Source organism: Echiichthys vipera, assembly GCF_963691815.1.
Source record: "Echiichthys vipera genome assembly, chromosome: 1".
Taxonomy (NCBI): Eukaryota; Metazoa; Chordata; class Actinopteri; order Perciformes; family Trachinidae; genus Echiichthys; species Echiichthys vipera.
The window spans coordinates 10,377,979-10,394,136 of NC_139826.1; the positions used below are offsets into that span (position 1 = coordinate 10,377,979).

Here is a 16,158-nt window from a genome sequence, read left to right on the forward strand (position 1 = left end):
TACGGTATATAAGGAGGCATGCAGGCCTAAAATCCATACATGCAGTGCTCTATGCCAGTGTCATGTCACAGGATTTTTTTTGTGCTTGAATATTTGATCAAGCACCTTGAATTTTATATATATATATATATAAATGAATATCTGTCACATTCAAACCAAGTTCACACAATGCTGATTAAGTCTATCGACACCAGGGAAAGCTCTCTCTCTCTCAGTATACTGGAGTGGTCTGTGGTGAATTCCCCTCGCTGGCACACTGAAAGGATGCCGTTAGAGCTTAATTGTATTCAGAATGAGTGGTTTATTAACCCCCCAATGATGTTGTTACATGAGCAGTACACAAAGTGGCAACTTTGCTCACTCACTTATTCTGGCTTAAATGTTATTTCAGTCTACCTGTATTACCCAACACCTCACCAGACAGGAATGGGGGAGAGACCACAGTGACGCAGCAGTATTATGATTCAGCGTTTTCTCATCAACAGGTTCATATGATATCATACGAAAAGTTCTGCACAAAAATTTGTACATCTTATGAAAAGCGATGTATGGAAGTCACTAGATGACGACGGATTGCTTTGGTAGCTTTTGGTGTCGGTTAGGTTTAGGCACCTAAACTACTGTTACGTGACTGGCTGACCCGGGTTAAGGTCTTGTGTTTCTGGATCCATCCACCACCCCAACCTGTCTCCTTAAACGGAGGTCTGCCGTCTTATAAAACGTCCCCTGCTTTTAATATGTGGAATATCCATAAAATAAATATGTGAAACACACGACTTACAGTGTATTGATTTCTCAACAAAAACAATGTCTGGAAAATGCATGCAATACAGTGCATTTCTTTTTACAGTGACAATAAACGTGACATACACATGAAATAAACATGTGGAAAACAAATTGCTGGGCATTACTTTTCGTTTTTTAATGTCTGAAAATTGCATGAGAACAGTCCGTATGCTTCCACTGCTTTTTCTCAAACACATCGGCAGTGTTTGTGTCATTTGAAGAAAAGTTCTGCACTCAAGCTTTAAAGTTCCTTGGATGTACACATGTGAGACTGACTGTGTACTTGACGTTTACATTTGTGTAGAATTAGCAAATCACTCAAAATGTTGGCCACCATATTAATATTTCATTTCAATGAAAATCTTCAAGATTATTACTTTGAATGCACTGGAAGACCAGATTTTAAAAATGCTTCTATCTCACAAAAAGTGTCTGAATCTTTTGTTCGCTGTAACAATTGCTGGGGATAAAGCAGAGCTAATGAGTGCAGGTGTGAGTACTGTGAACCAATCCCCTCTACCCACTTTGAGGCTTGGGCTTGTACACTGTCAGCAATAACCATCAACATTCAGCTAATAGAAGCCAAGATGTCTCCTCTCAGCACACCTGGCTCCAAAAACAAATCCTGTACTAATACTTCGACTCCAGCAGCAGGAGGGGTTGACATATCTTAATGTACGAGGGATGTGACAGGCTTTATTCAAGTGAGGGAGTTGAATGAATTAAGCACAGCAGGTTCAAACATTTGATCTCTATTTGGGTGCTTTTGCCAGCCTCCCTGAGGTTGTGTATCCTGGCAGCTTGCTTCCCTTTTGTTTCTGTGCAATACATCAGCCGTAAGTAGGAATACACTGTACAACAGAGCTGGTAAATAACACTGACAGTGAGGCAAAGAAACAGGAGCGGTCAAACCAATCAGACACCGCTAAATGGGACCCATGGCACAGAGAACATCTTGTAACACAGGAGAAGAGAAGCTAAGGAGTGTCTGAGAAGGGGACACACACACACACACACACACACACACACACACACACACACACACACACACACACACACACACACACACACACACACACACACACACACACACACACACACACACACACACACACACACACACACACACACACACACACACACACACACACACACACACACACACACACACACACACACACACACACACACATCTGAAAGTATGTTAAAGCGGTAAGTGCATGTGTTAGTATGAGCGTGTCATTGGGTAATGCATGCAAAGTGTGTGAGTGTGTCTGAGTGATGTCCATTTCCCTGCAGGTTAAGGTCAGCAGGCATCTCCTCAGGGCTTTTACTGTCATAGAATGCTGGGCTTGACATTTCCTGTGCTCCACCAAGCCATTTGGCAAACAGCAGGGTTTAGCACCCTCTCAATCTGTGTTTGCGTGTGTGAGCAAAGCAATGGACACAGAAGGAAAATGCATGTTGGCGTGAATATGTGTTGTTCGTAGGGTTTGTGAAGGACATGCATGTAAGTATGAAAATGCAGTGTGTGTATGTGTGTATGTGTGTGTGCGTGTGCGTGTGCGTGTGTGTGTGTGTGTGTTCCATGCTACTCAGGGTGTCCCTTTGCTCTTCAGAAAGGGGCAGTCTGTACATTATTCAATGGCCTCCTCCCACTGACCTCTAATCTGGGTTGTTCTGTTTGAATCTGTAATAATTTCCACATGTCATGTCATGTCACATCGGACCAGTCCCAGCCTGGTCAGATACGTACATGAACTGATGAAGCCTCTTGGATGAGAGGTGAAATGTCTTCTTAGACAAATAACCAAGTCCAGTTGCTTTTGACCGAAATTGCTTTGGGGATAATGATGACCTGGACATATGAGAATATTCACAGGCTTCCACATGTCACATTTCTTAACATGTGTCTGTACATGAGTACAGAAGTAGCTTAAACTGTAAGACTTCTATTTGGCAAAGAGATACACAGAAATGAGGACAATACCACATAGTCCACTTACTGACACAAGCTTGAAACACTCTCAATGTACATACCACTCAATAAACACATTAATTCTAAAGCAAACGCACTGGAAAACATTGTTCCATGTCTCCGGTCCACCGCCAGCTGATAATTCAATGATCATCCATGTAACAAATCCATACAATCTAATCCGTAACAAATGTGCTTATTCTTGACATTAACAACTGCAAACAGTTTGTCACTATATTTGTTTGTTCTTTTTCATAAAGCGTGTCTGATAATTATTAGGTGCTTTATATTTCTATTTTTTTTCCAGGGACATAGAAAAACTGGGTATTGAGCAAACAGTGCCAAAGAGTGCTATTTTTGGAACCTTAAAGTTCATTTTTTAAATCCTTTTTTTAGGCTGTGTGCTAGCCTAAACATTTGTTAGGGTTAAATCTATTATTTCAGTGTGGTTATCCTGTACTACTTATGTGTAGTTAATATTAGGATAAACAGTAAGGTACAGTATGAAGAAAGATTTTTTCATCAAATGTAGGTGAGAATATAAATAAAACTTTAAACCACCAATTTACTACAAAGTGACAGAACTAAAATGGACGCCAATTAATATTTAAACATATACATGCCCACAGCCTGTACACACACAGCCTGTATTCAGAAACTGTGCCTTTAAGGGAGCCGTCAGGACTTCTGTACTGTGATGTCACAACTACACTTTGTATCGGTAGAAAGTGCTGCTACAGTCATTTCCCGGCTGCAATGACGGTGCAGAGACACTGAGAGTGCAGATGCAGAAGACCTGGAAACTCTGACCAATCAGAGAAGACTGAGCTTTTTTCGGAGGGGTCTTAAAGAGACAGGCACTAAAACGGAGCATTTCAGAAACAGTATGAACCTAAGAAATGAACAAATATAGGACCTTTAAACCTGCAATTATTGGCCACTAGAGAAATTTGTGGTATTTCTCTACAACATAAAATATTCATAAATGAGCAGGTGTGGTTGGAGCAGGTTTGTTTGTCGTCAGACACTGATTCAAATTTTTTAAAATCCTAATTGGTGCATAGAAGAACATGACATCGCCTGTTTCTAATTGAGTCCTACCCAATTTAAACCAGTGAGAAGCTGAAGAATTCGAGGTTTCGGACAAACAAGTTAAATATACAGAAAGTATCATCCTTCTCTTTCTTCCTCCCTACCTCTGTATATTTCAGTCTAACTCCCTCTAACATCCCTCGTTCCCCCCTTTTCTCCCTCTTTCCCTCCCACCTCTAGGGAGGCATGTTTGTTCCCCACGCTGCACTATCAAATCAGGGGCCTCTCCTGACCCACACCTTATCTCTGATTGATGACTGACTCACAGTGTGGACCACAATGCAACTTTTCCATTAACCTTGATCTAACATAGTGGGAGATGTGTGTGTATGTGTGTGAATAAAATAGAAATCTGATGGAAGCCAAAGGTTCCTACAGAGTTTTACAATGACAGAGTTGAGTGGAACGTTGCTTGGTTTTTAATAATGCATGCATATGCTACTCTTGCATGGGCTTCAGTCCTGTATGTGGGTGTGTGTGGGTTGTTGAATTCACCCCAAAAAATGAATTTGAAGAGACAGATAGAAGAAGATAGAGCGTGAGAAGAGATCGACTGAGAGAATGTGACACAGCTTGAATAGCTGAGTAGATTAAGGCTATACTATTTAAAGCAAATGTGTGACATAAGCAACATAACTAATTCACTATTACATCCATCCATGACTTCTCAGAGCCCCCCATTGGTACGCCGCTTTGTATTATTGCATGTTTGTCAGTGGGATGTCACGCCATGCTCTCCAGGGTGCATTTGATCTGACTCACCCTCACAGCCCTGGGAGCATGTTCTCTCTTATGCAGAAAAAGCCAACACAGTCGACCACTGCACTTTGGTAGCTGCTTAATATCAGGGAAAGCTGCCCTTATACACAGGGTCAAGCTTAAAAAAATATCCATTTGAAACTATTATTAGAGCACAGAGGTGCCAGCAGTACTGTAGCAATACACATTTGCTGACTTTTCACCATTTTCAACGTGGCTTACATACATATTTAAGCTGTGTAGCCTTATTTTATAGCTTCATATTCTATTTAACAGGCTTATAGCTCATTACGGTTGTAAAAAGGTTCCTGTACATCAAACTCTACTACGCATTAAAGTTGCATTAAGAGCCCATTCACCAACAAAATCACAACTTTCCTCCCTCCAAATGCAAGTTGTTAAAGGCAAAAACACATTCCCTTCCCGCTGAGATACACACACGATGCAATTTTAATGCATGGTGCCTTACCTATGTACATTATTCCCTATATTATGTGCTGTATAATCATTTTTAAATTTAGACAGGCTGCGTAAAATAAGTGCTGTGTTGTGCATTCTGAATACATACTTCTCATACTAGTGCAAGAATATAAAAATGTTGCCAGGTCAACTCCTACTTTCTACCTTTATATAGTATATACCGTACAGTACCATACAGAAGTCCTTTAAAGACAAAGTTCCTGAATACAGGCTGTGTGAATTTGGATTTAGTGTCTTGATACTTTCACTGTATTTATTTTGCACCGGGCTTATAATGACAAAAATATTTTTTTTTTTTTTTATAATAAAGGGCATTTATCTATCCATCCATCTTCAACCACTTGTCCCCATCGGGGTTGCGGGGGCTGGAGCGGACCCCAGCTGACATCGTGAGGTGGGGTCGCAGGGCACAAAGAGACAAACAGAGACAGACAACCATTCACACCTACGGGCAATTTAGAGTCATCAATGAACCTAACACCTGCATGTCTTTGGACTGTGGGGGAAGCCGGAGAACCCGGAGAGAATACTGCTGTTTAAAACTGGATCTGATGAATGTTTATTATTATGTTTTTATTTAAACATGTATTTATTGGTTATTGGTTATTTATTGGTTATACTGAATGACAGCGCTGACATCAATTTACGCTGAGATAACCATATTTACACTTATAGGCGCAACAGAACAGTACAATACCGGAGGTAATTCATGGGTTTAATATTGCGGAGCATCTTATTGTCTCCAGCTGTGGAATGAATTGATGCAGGGACTTCAAATGTGAACATCTGAAAGGAATCGAACTATGAATAACAAACTTGCAGACTTGAACATACTGCATAAAATTGCAACCACAGACACACAAACCTCTCTCATATACACATAAAAGGCAGAGAGTTATATGCAAAGATGGATGATACATATATGTATTATGAGTGTTTTTCTTTGATGCACAAAATGGGAATCAAATTACACGCATACAGAGGAAGAAAACAGAGCGTACCAATCACGCCTTAACTGCATGTGAAAGCCCAGCATGCCCATGTGCCTTTCCTGCCCGCGGACCATGCACTGGACGTCAATGATGCAGAGGCAACAAGACAGCCGCTACACACAAGCTACACACACGCACACACACACGCACATACACACAAACACACACACACACACACACCACACACACACACACACACACACACACACACAGAACTGACACAAACACACGCACGCACGCACACACACAATATTTGTGGCTTCAAATAAACAGTTAACTAAAAAAAGTGAATATACAGTACCTTTGCTTTTCTTTTCCTCCCCTCTCTCCTTTTTTCTCTTTTCATCTCAAGCGTCTTTGCCGACACAATGTGAAAGCTAAGCATCTAGCTGAGACCAAAAAGGCATGAGTGAAAGATATACAGAAGTAAAAACACAGATAAAAAGAAGTATGAAATATAGACTGGGAGCCAGGAAAAGGTTGTATGAAGTAATGAGAAATAAAAAAGGACAGAGTTGAGAGGAGAAGCAGAGGAAAGCTGGAATAAATAATTAAGTCTGCTGTTTGACCCTGCGAGGAGCACCAGCAGTCAAATGAATAAACAACCACATCTATTTTCTCCTGGCTGAGGGCAGGGTACAGGCCCTGAAAATGAATGTCTGTTGATTAACTGCATTTACAACTTCTAGGAAAATAAAATACGCCTCATATGAGCTTTCAGGTGCTACTGCTTGAAAACTTGGTCTGGCAATTGAAGGTGATTTCTCAGACTGACTGAATTCTAAAGACTGAAAAGAAAAACACCTGCATCACCTTTTTGAAATGGCACCGTACCGACAAAGTGAATGACTTCCATCACATCTATTGACTTCCTTATCATGATTTTTTTAAATGACATTTTTTTAAAGCACAACAAATGTTTTTTTTATATGTGGTTAAAGATGAATTTCTTTGCTGTAAAACATAAATGTTAATGTTAATGACTCAGCAAAAGAAAAAAGCTCTAAAAAGAGCAGGCGGACACAGTAAGCAACTCGCTGGTGAACAAAGTGGAGCATTTGGCAGCTTAAGAGGTAGATACCTCCATCAGGAATTGGTAGAAATCAACCTCCGGGGCTAAAAAACAATGCCAAAACAGAAATGCCAGATGTCGCAGTTCCTCGAAAGACCACTTAAAGCTGGCTCCAAAATTGAGTCAATCCCTATAGAGCCCCAGGTTAAAACTCCCAACTTATGGTTTTGGTTCCCTATTCATGACAAATGTACAGGAGGTGAATTTTTTATAAAACACACTAGTACAAACCACATCGAGGCTTCTAGTTATGCATAATTAAGAGCTGGCCACTTTGATTGACTCGGAGCCAGGAGCTGAAAATGAGGACTTCAGAATTCCATGGGTCACCTCACAAAGACTTCGCCCACATTTTATGCAGATGATGGTTGACTAGAAACGATTTGAAAGAGGGTGAATGTTAGATGTAGATGGCCAGAAACCAGACTTCGAATGAATGCTAATTTTGCTCCATTCCAGCTGGATGTGAGAATAAGAAAATATTTGTGCTTGTTTTCCCCAAAAAAAGAGAGAAATCATCCTTATAACACTCTGTGAACTGTTATCTTTCTGTCAGGCACATGCCACTCATTATGGCTGAGTTTGGACTGAACATGACAAGGCATTTTTACCAAATAAGAATAAAACTTTTTTTTTTAGTAATCTTTGTTATTTTGGCACCCTATAGGCAAAGCCACACATAGTGGTGTACACACCTGCCATCATTCTTTGAGGAGATGCAAACAGTAAGTATAAAGTTGCCACAGAGACAAGTAAGCTGTAGCCCATGGATGTAAATAAAGAGCTGGATACCAGGCTCAAAGATGGCATCCACTCACTTGAATGAAAATTGCTTGCCGATCGCATAAGTCAAAAAAGCGTTTTTATAGCTTCCAGATGTGCTTCCCATTCCCCAAGTGTGTTCTCATAAGACCATACTGTGGACCAGTTACAATAGCTTTTACCTTGATGTGGGTGGTCTTGATTGGTCATCTCTGTCCCACCTACACACTCTGTCCACTGATAGAACTAAGCACACGCAGTTAGCCTTCACAGATTGTATTAACTTCAGTTACAAGTTGTCAGTTCTCCAGTGTCCTAATAAACAAGCTGTGCAGACCCAAATTACATTTCAAATGGCCATGAGAAGATAGCGCCTCATCAGTGTGACAGCAAACCACCATGATTTCAATTGATTCAGAAATGAAATTGAAGTAAAAAGATTCACTCACTTGCATGTATTTGGACGGCATGTGGCTGAAAAGATCAAACTAAATGTGATAGGCTTTTGTAAATGGGCTGCATGCAGCGCGGCGCCCGCTACCATCCGAGGCCGGGCTCACAATAGCTGTCACGCTGCCGACAAACCCAGTTTCGACAAAGTGTTATTGTGATAAAAGTAATCTCAACAAAATATGCAGCCTACCTGAGGGGAGTCAAGCTTTGCTCACACTGCATATTAGTTTAAAAGTTGAATTTACAAAAGAAATTTCTGCCTGGACAATGGAGCTGCTTGTATTCATCCTTTTTACTTACAGAGAAATATCACACCGCATCTGCTAATACAAGTAAGACGATGCTGAAATGCTGACATTCTATTAACTATGACAAGATTTAAATGTCTGTTTGATTCTAATTAAACATGTAAACAACTTGTAATCCAAAATGCACACATCATATTCTGATAAATACTTAATCTGCTATTTAGCCCTTCAGCAACCCAAATGATTCAAACCAGTGATTCTCAACCAGGGGTATTTGTCCCCAGGGTCTGCAGTTCTTTAACCGGGGGATATGTGAAAAGATTGTGTAGTAGCTCAACTGATTTGAGCCAACAGAAATGAATACGTGATTAAAAAATATATCGAGTCCGCTGCAACACCAGGGGCCTCATTTATAAAACTGTGCATAGATTCCACACTCACTGTTTGCGTACTTACAAATGAGGAAATATGTGTACACCAAAAGACATTTTACTTTTATGAATTCCCAATCAACTTGAAATTGTCTGCACATGGATCAGCCTTGTGTGTGTGTGTCAGCCATGGCGGTGCTCAAGTGCATTCTCACTTTTAGTCTCACTACTAAGTAATATGTGATATGAAGTGAAATAAAATGTGAGACACATAATTACACGTATAAGGTTTCCTCTAACATTTAGATTCTGCAAACTGGCTTCAGTTCACCACCTCACCTTCTGCATCGCCAACTTAACCTCTCTCCAAATTGTGTGTATGCATGGGTCAGAGTTTTTCAAAATGTAGGCATATTTCCTAGTCAAGTTTTTTTAATAAATTCAATTTCTATTCTATTTATGCTAAGAAAGTGGCATAGACGATTTCAAGCTCTTTTTTGTGCACAGGCCATGCAATGATTATAAACGAGGCCCCTGAAAACCACAACTAAACAGTATATGAAAACTAATTACTGTAGCTAGAGGAGTTAAAACAGTTAGCAACAGCTAAATGGCTGACAGTAGTGGATAAACAGCTCGAACAGTAAATGAATGGATTAAAAAATGAATAAATGACTCAAGTATGATGAATGAAATGAATGAAAAATGTAAAATAATAGTAAAATAGTAAGCTGAAAGATGTATTAATAGATAAATGTTTAAAATAGATGGCTAACAGTAATGAGTAAACGGTTGACATTGTTAGCTAGAAGGATGTATAATTTGTTTAAATAGTTGCTAAAATAATAATATATAATAAATGGTTGAAATAGTTAGCTAAAATAATTTATAAATTATTTTATAAATATAAAATAAATAATTTATAAATTATTTTAACAGTTAGCTAAAATATATATATATATAAATGGTTGAAATAGTTATATAAAATCATTTATATATCGTTGAAATAGTGAGCTAAAATAATTTATAAATTATTTTTAACAGTTAGCTAATATATATATATATATATATAAATGGTTGAAATAGTTACATAAAATAATGTATATATCGTAATAGTAAGCTACAATAATACATAAATTATTTTGATAGTTAGATAAAATAATGTATTAATGGTTTAAATAAAACAGTGAGCTAAAATGAAGGGATACATGTTTAAAATAGTTAGCTAAAAGTAATGAATAAATGGTTGACAGTTCATTAACTTGAAGGAATAAATGGTAAAAATGTTAGCTCAAAGAATGTATCAATGGTTGAAATAGACCTTAACATTTACAATTCAATGGTATGAAAAAATTGTAACATCCAATAATAATACTATCCACCTTTATACAATTAATAGTTACATAATATCCAGATACAATCAATTCACATTTAGAGCATGACTTCAAACCATGATTACAAAAGACTTAATAATAAGTAAAATGCACCCTTTAACATTTCTAGTTGGTTGGTTTCCCATTTAACATAACAAACATACATTAGCAACTGGTGCAAGAGAGCAGCTATGCTGAAATGGAAATGAAATCATGACACAATCATTGTACAAGTTTGGATATATAGAACCACTTCTTTTTACAATAAGTGAGCAGAATGATAGAGTTGACAAATGTATTTACGCAGATGGTAAATGTAAGTTGAATAATGACATTTGTACTTTTTGGAGAGAATAAGAGAGATAAACAATTTCCTCTATTTCCTACAGGCTGACATGGTCTTCTATACCTGGCCTTTTTTGATGTTTCTCCCTGTCTTTGTTCTCCCTGCTGATCTTTCTCCCTGCAACCTATTTGATTCAGTCTAGCGGTCATAATACTTCTCCGGACCGATCCTCTCTTGTGCGTCTTGTTCGAGCCCCATCTTATCAGCTGAGCTACAAAAGCAAAATTCAACACAGAGGAGCAGAATGGGACTTATCAATCCACCCTGTACAGCAAAGAGAATGAACATCAGGCCGTTGTTTACGTATCTCTCCCCTTCATCTGTGTGATCCTCAAAGCTGCCGGCCATCTCAGATATGGATTAAACCTAAGACGTGATCCCCATTCAGAGAGGCACTTCGGAGAGTAAATGGACTTGGTTTAATCCCTGTCTATAAGACTGACCCTTGGCAAGGACCTGTTTAGGTCTTGATGGATGAATTGTAACTAAAAAAGTCTGCACACACAAATAGGACAGCAGAGTGGTAAGCAGGACTGAGAAGTGGTAAATGATGGGAAGTTTGTGTGTAGAACGTGCAGGAGTAAAGAGCGCAGAGCTGCTGTAGCTACGCCATAGCTGACGTGAGCCTCCACGAATAAGTAACTACGAATTGAGAATACCGTGGCTGAAAAAAAGTTTCTGAACATTTCTGTGATAGATGATGGTGAAGACAACATTGAGGAAGTTTAAGTATGGCTCAGTAATCTTCAATGTTTCAGAAGCACATATCCAGCAAAGTCATCTGAGCTCCAATTCTTATGCTCACCATGAAAGCCGCTCTGTCAGTGATGAACAGAGACTGCACAGTGATTGCATGTACTGGTATTTTCAGTAAGGCAAAACAGACGTTTCCTTGATGTAACTCCACGCCGATGTAGCTCATTGTCACTTTATGTCACAATGTAAACACAGCTAGTGTGGGGGAAAACTTTTAAATAGGATACAGCCTGATCATATATGATTAATCTGCCTTCCGTTGTCGGTGTTATTAATTGGTGACATCTGACATCTGAAATCATCACTTCTATATAGTGGGACTCCAATTAACCCCTTTTGTCAAGGATAAATCTAGCTCAACTGAGCGGACATGTAACAAGAGTCATTTATTTCATACAAATATGTTGGGAGGTTGTCATTTATCTGAGAAGCTAGTGCTGAAGATGTAATAATCTATATTTACTGACTTTACTGCAATATGCTTTTGTTTATATACCATGGTTAGTGAGAATGATTAATTCCAATTGGTTGCAAGATGTCCATTCATTTCATCACCTCTGATGCAGGTGTTTGTTGTTCTAAATCAATTTAGCAGCATGAACTGAAGATAATAGAATTTTTTTTAAATTCGTTGAAAAAGCAAATGTACACAGTATGATAACCGTCAAAATATCATGGTGTATCGTGAAACTGGTATATCGCTGCAGCTCTATACTTGATAGAACGTGGATTTTTAAATGAACTAACGCCAAGATGAAGAGAGTGTACATTTCTCTTAACTCCTGTGAATCAACAGCTAAGTTATCTGTTATTGCCCCATATTGGCACTTTAGGCTGCCCTCCCCGAATAGACTATATAAATCAAAAACATAGAACCTTTATTTTTTTGGCCATGGTGAGTGGGAAGTCATTTTGCTGCCCACTCTCTGCTTCTAAAGCATAATGCACTTAGTGCTAGTTTATTACTTAAATAAAACAACAGCTGGCAGGTTGTTTTTTGAACGTGTTGTGTCGTTATCACTGAAGGCCAAAAGCACTTAAACGCTCTTATAAGACATATCAACAAGGATGAGTACAGCTCAACAAGGAGCACTTGGATCCAAGTTCGTGCTGAGAATGACTGTCCATAGTGCATATGAGAATTTAAGATGATAAGTTGTTCAATAAGTGTTCAACAAGAGTTTAGATGAGAGTCAATCACAGTCACATTAAAGCCTACCTGATTGGAATATCGCATGCTGACATTACGCTGGTCCTGGGGGGGAACGTAGCGGTGGATGGGATCAATATCTTTAGGGCTGATCAGCTCATCCACTGCATTGTGAGCGCGCGCGCGCGCACACACACACACACACACACACAAAAGGAAGAGAAGAAGAAAAAATCAATTTCAAGACACACACTGCAATGGATGAGTCTACAGCCTTGGATACATGTCACTGAAGAATTGAGCAACATTTACAATCATAAGATAATCATGAATAATTAGTTGTTCAGCATATTTTCTGTTGTACCACACACAACACGGCATAATAGATATCATCGAATATGATCTTAAGGTCACATATATTTAATATTTTGCATTTGTATTGATTTTTAAAATTTTTAATTTTGTGCATTAATTTAACTTAGATTTATTTGACATGTCTGAAATAAATTCAAAAATAAATAAATAAAATAAATTAATTATTTATGAACTTGCAGGCTGACATTAGAATGAACAAAAACAACGTGTTCAGAGCATCATACCAAAGCACATAAAAGCACACACAGAGGCATACCCAGCAGCTTGGCGATGTTAAAAAGGGCCTGACCACACAGGAAGAACATCCCATCGCGGCCAGAGTTGCTAGGGAAACGCTTCTGGCTTCCATGCTTGTTCTGCTCCGCCTCCACAAAGTCAGCCGGTACGTAGTAGTATTTGGGGATCAGAGCATGGCCTGGCATTTGAAATGGGGAGAGTGATCATTGTGAGTGTGTGTGTGTGTGTGTGTGTGTGTGTGTGTGTGTGTGTGTGTGTGTGTGTAGACAGCACCTTCTCAGGACATGTGATTGAGCAAGAACAATCTGCACTTCACTCCAGTAGTTACAGAACTTCAATAAGACTGTAAAGTGTACAATAGTACAGTGTATGCGTGTAATTTCAAAACCAATTTTCTACTGAAGAATCCTTCTGTTTCAGCATGTACTGTTAAAATTGGCTGTGTTCAAGAGCTGCATTGATGCCGCCAATCTTTCTCTCTCTTTTTTTTCTTTTTTTTAACTCAAACAGGCTTTTAAAAGCAACTCTGATATCTATTATCTACCTGCACATATAATCACACATCACACAGAGCTTCAGAAAAAGTAAAAGTAAAAGGTAAACTTTTCAAGATTCAAGGTGCATTTTCAATCTTTTCCAGCTGATAACAGCTGTAGTAAATTACTCATTTAAAAAGAGTACATACTGTATAGTATACTGATATACTGCACGTTATTGTACAATAAACAACCCAAATTGTGTTCTGTGACGACATTCTACAGAAAGGTGACACATTAAAGGAAACAACATAGTTTCATGTTTCAAAAATGTGTCATATGTTTTTAAGTAGACATGGCATCCTATATAACCAATATTTCAAGCACTTTATTAAAAATTGAAGCACGTTTCAAACCTTGACAACAGCAAATTAAAATTCAAGTGATTTCCAGCCCCCGTAAGAACCCTGGAACATATTGGTATTGTTGGTTTTTGCACGCAAAGATTTGTGGAATCTCAGCATTTCTTAACTGCCGCAACCAGTTCTCATTCCCCACTCGTCACAAGCAGATCCCTTGGCGTCACTTTTTTGAGCTCGACCATTGCATCTTTAACACGTGGTTAATGTTGTGAATTCAAACTAAAAATATTATTCAGGTTTAGGTTTATCAAAACTACATGGTTAGGTTTAGGAAAAGATTGTAGTTTAAGTTTTTTTTTAAAGTGTGTCCGTTTTGTAATTAAGTTTCAATTTTACAGGAGCGAACACAAAAGTCTGGTGTGGGTATCATCTTCCCCAACATTGTGCATAACACAACTGGCAGTGTTTATTGGTGGGAGGCTGGTGAGGCATCATGTCCTTTTGAAAGCACTAGCCACTTTTTAGAGGATCTACTGTATAATGCATGGTCTAAAGTGCGTAGTGTATAATCTGGGAGCAAAGAAAGGCGCAAGGGGAAAAACTGTTGTATTTGGTCTCCTAAGCCGGGCTCAGACTACAGGAGTTTTAAAATCTGAGAGAAACTATTCTTACAATCGGGTGGCATCACGCACTTATTGAGAATGTTGATATGACAGTTCTTCTCTTCAAACCCAAACATCCACACGCTCACATGATCTCTGTCAAGTGGTCTCATGGGGAAGCAGATGTAAACAACATGGGGACTGACGAGGGGCTATAACTTGCGGTTGAGCTAATAAAAGTGCAGTGAAAAAAAGAAAAGCAGAAGACTAAAGAGTCTGGATGAAAAAATGGTTGGGCAGACGTGGTCGACATGGTCTGTCTGCATGGTTGTGGTGAGATGGTAGCTATCAGTTTTATCAGTTTAAATATGTGTCAAAAGTAGTATGCTAGCCGTTAACTATAAGGGCTATAATGTTTAGCATTAGTTGGTAACAGCACCAGCTTCTCCGGGACTCTCTTTAACGGGTTATTGTGAAAGTACAGACGTAATCATAATCATAATCATAATTATAATCATCCTGATTTTAACTTGATGGACGACCCAGATGAGGCTGAAAACTGTTCTGGAGGTTTCAGATTGGTCCTGTAAACCACATAAATAATTGCATGTATATATATACATTACATACAGTATATAATCTGGGCTGGACATTGGTACCGATCATAGTCCCGGACCAGATTATTCCTCAGATTGTGGGGAGGGGTGAATCCGGTTTTCTGCTGAGGATTTCCTTGTGTGTAAGGTGGCAAACCCTCCGCCATCTCACAGTCCTCTGTCCCATCAACAACTCAATTGACTGCATATAAGCAAATATACTAATAACCCATTTAAAGTTGTACATCAATAATAACTGCAGGCGAGCCTGTTTCTTCAGAGCCCTCCATCTTGTCAAGTTCATGGTCACTATGTGTGTATAAACATAATGTGTAAACTTTATTGAAACACATTATGTTTATACACACATAGTGACACCTCTCTACCTGTGGTCCATCCCCTATATGTTACCATCTTAAATCCGCACGCACGCACACGCGCACACACACACACACACACACACACACACACACACACACACACACACACACACACACACACACACACACACACACACACACACACACACACACACACACACACACACACACACACACACACACACACACACACACACACACACAATAGTAGTAAACGCAGAATAACTGTTAGTGACGATCTGGGCCAACAGACCAACTGCTGCCAGCAGCGTCACTAACATGGCGGCTTATTTACAGACATATGGGAATACTCGGCAAAAAGGCAACAAGTGCTTTCACTAGTTGGGTCATATGATCAATCACCATTGTTTTAACTCACTCTTTGGTGGATAGTAACATAAAAGACAATTAACTAGATGAAAATCTTAGGGAGTACAACTTAAACTGAGGAGGAAGATGAGGAGAACTTCTAGCTTCTGAAATAATCAATTAAGTTACTGTTACTCAAGTGT

The 16,158-nt window shown here is 39.0% G+C and overlaps 1 protein-coding gene across 3 annotated transcripts in view; it reads right to left on the reverse strand.

Annotated features, from left to right (window-relative positions):
• The window catches only part of phkb (phosphorylase kinase, beta), a 140,812-nt gene that overhangs the window by 57,974 nt on the left and 66,680 nt on the right, over window positions 1–16,158 (reverse strand). For all 3 annotated transcript variants that reach the window (XM_083911928.1, XM_083911929.1, XM_083911930.1), the window contains 2 exons: window positions 13,250–13,408; window positions 12,688–12,782 (listed from right to left, as the gene is read on the reverse strand). In XM_083911928.1, coding sequence (XP_083768054.1) covers window positions 12,688–12,782; window positions 13,250–13,408 — 254 coding nt within the window. The remainder of the gene's footprint in view (window positions 1–12,687; window positions 12,783–13,249; window positions 13,409–16,158) is intronic.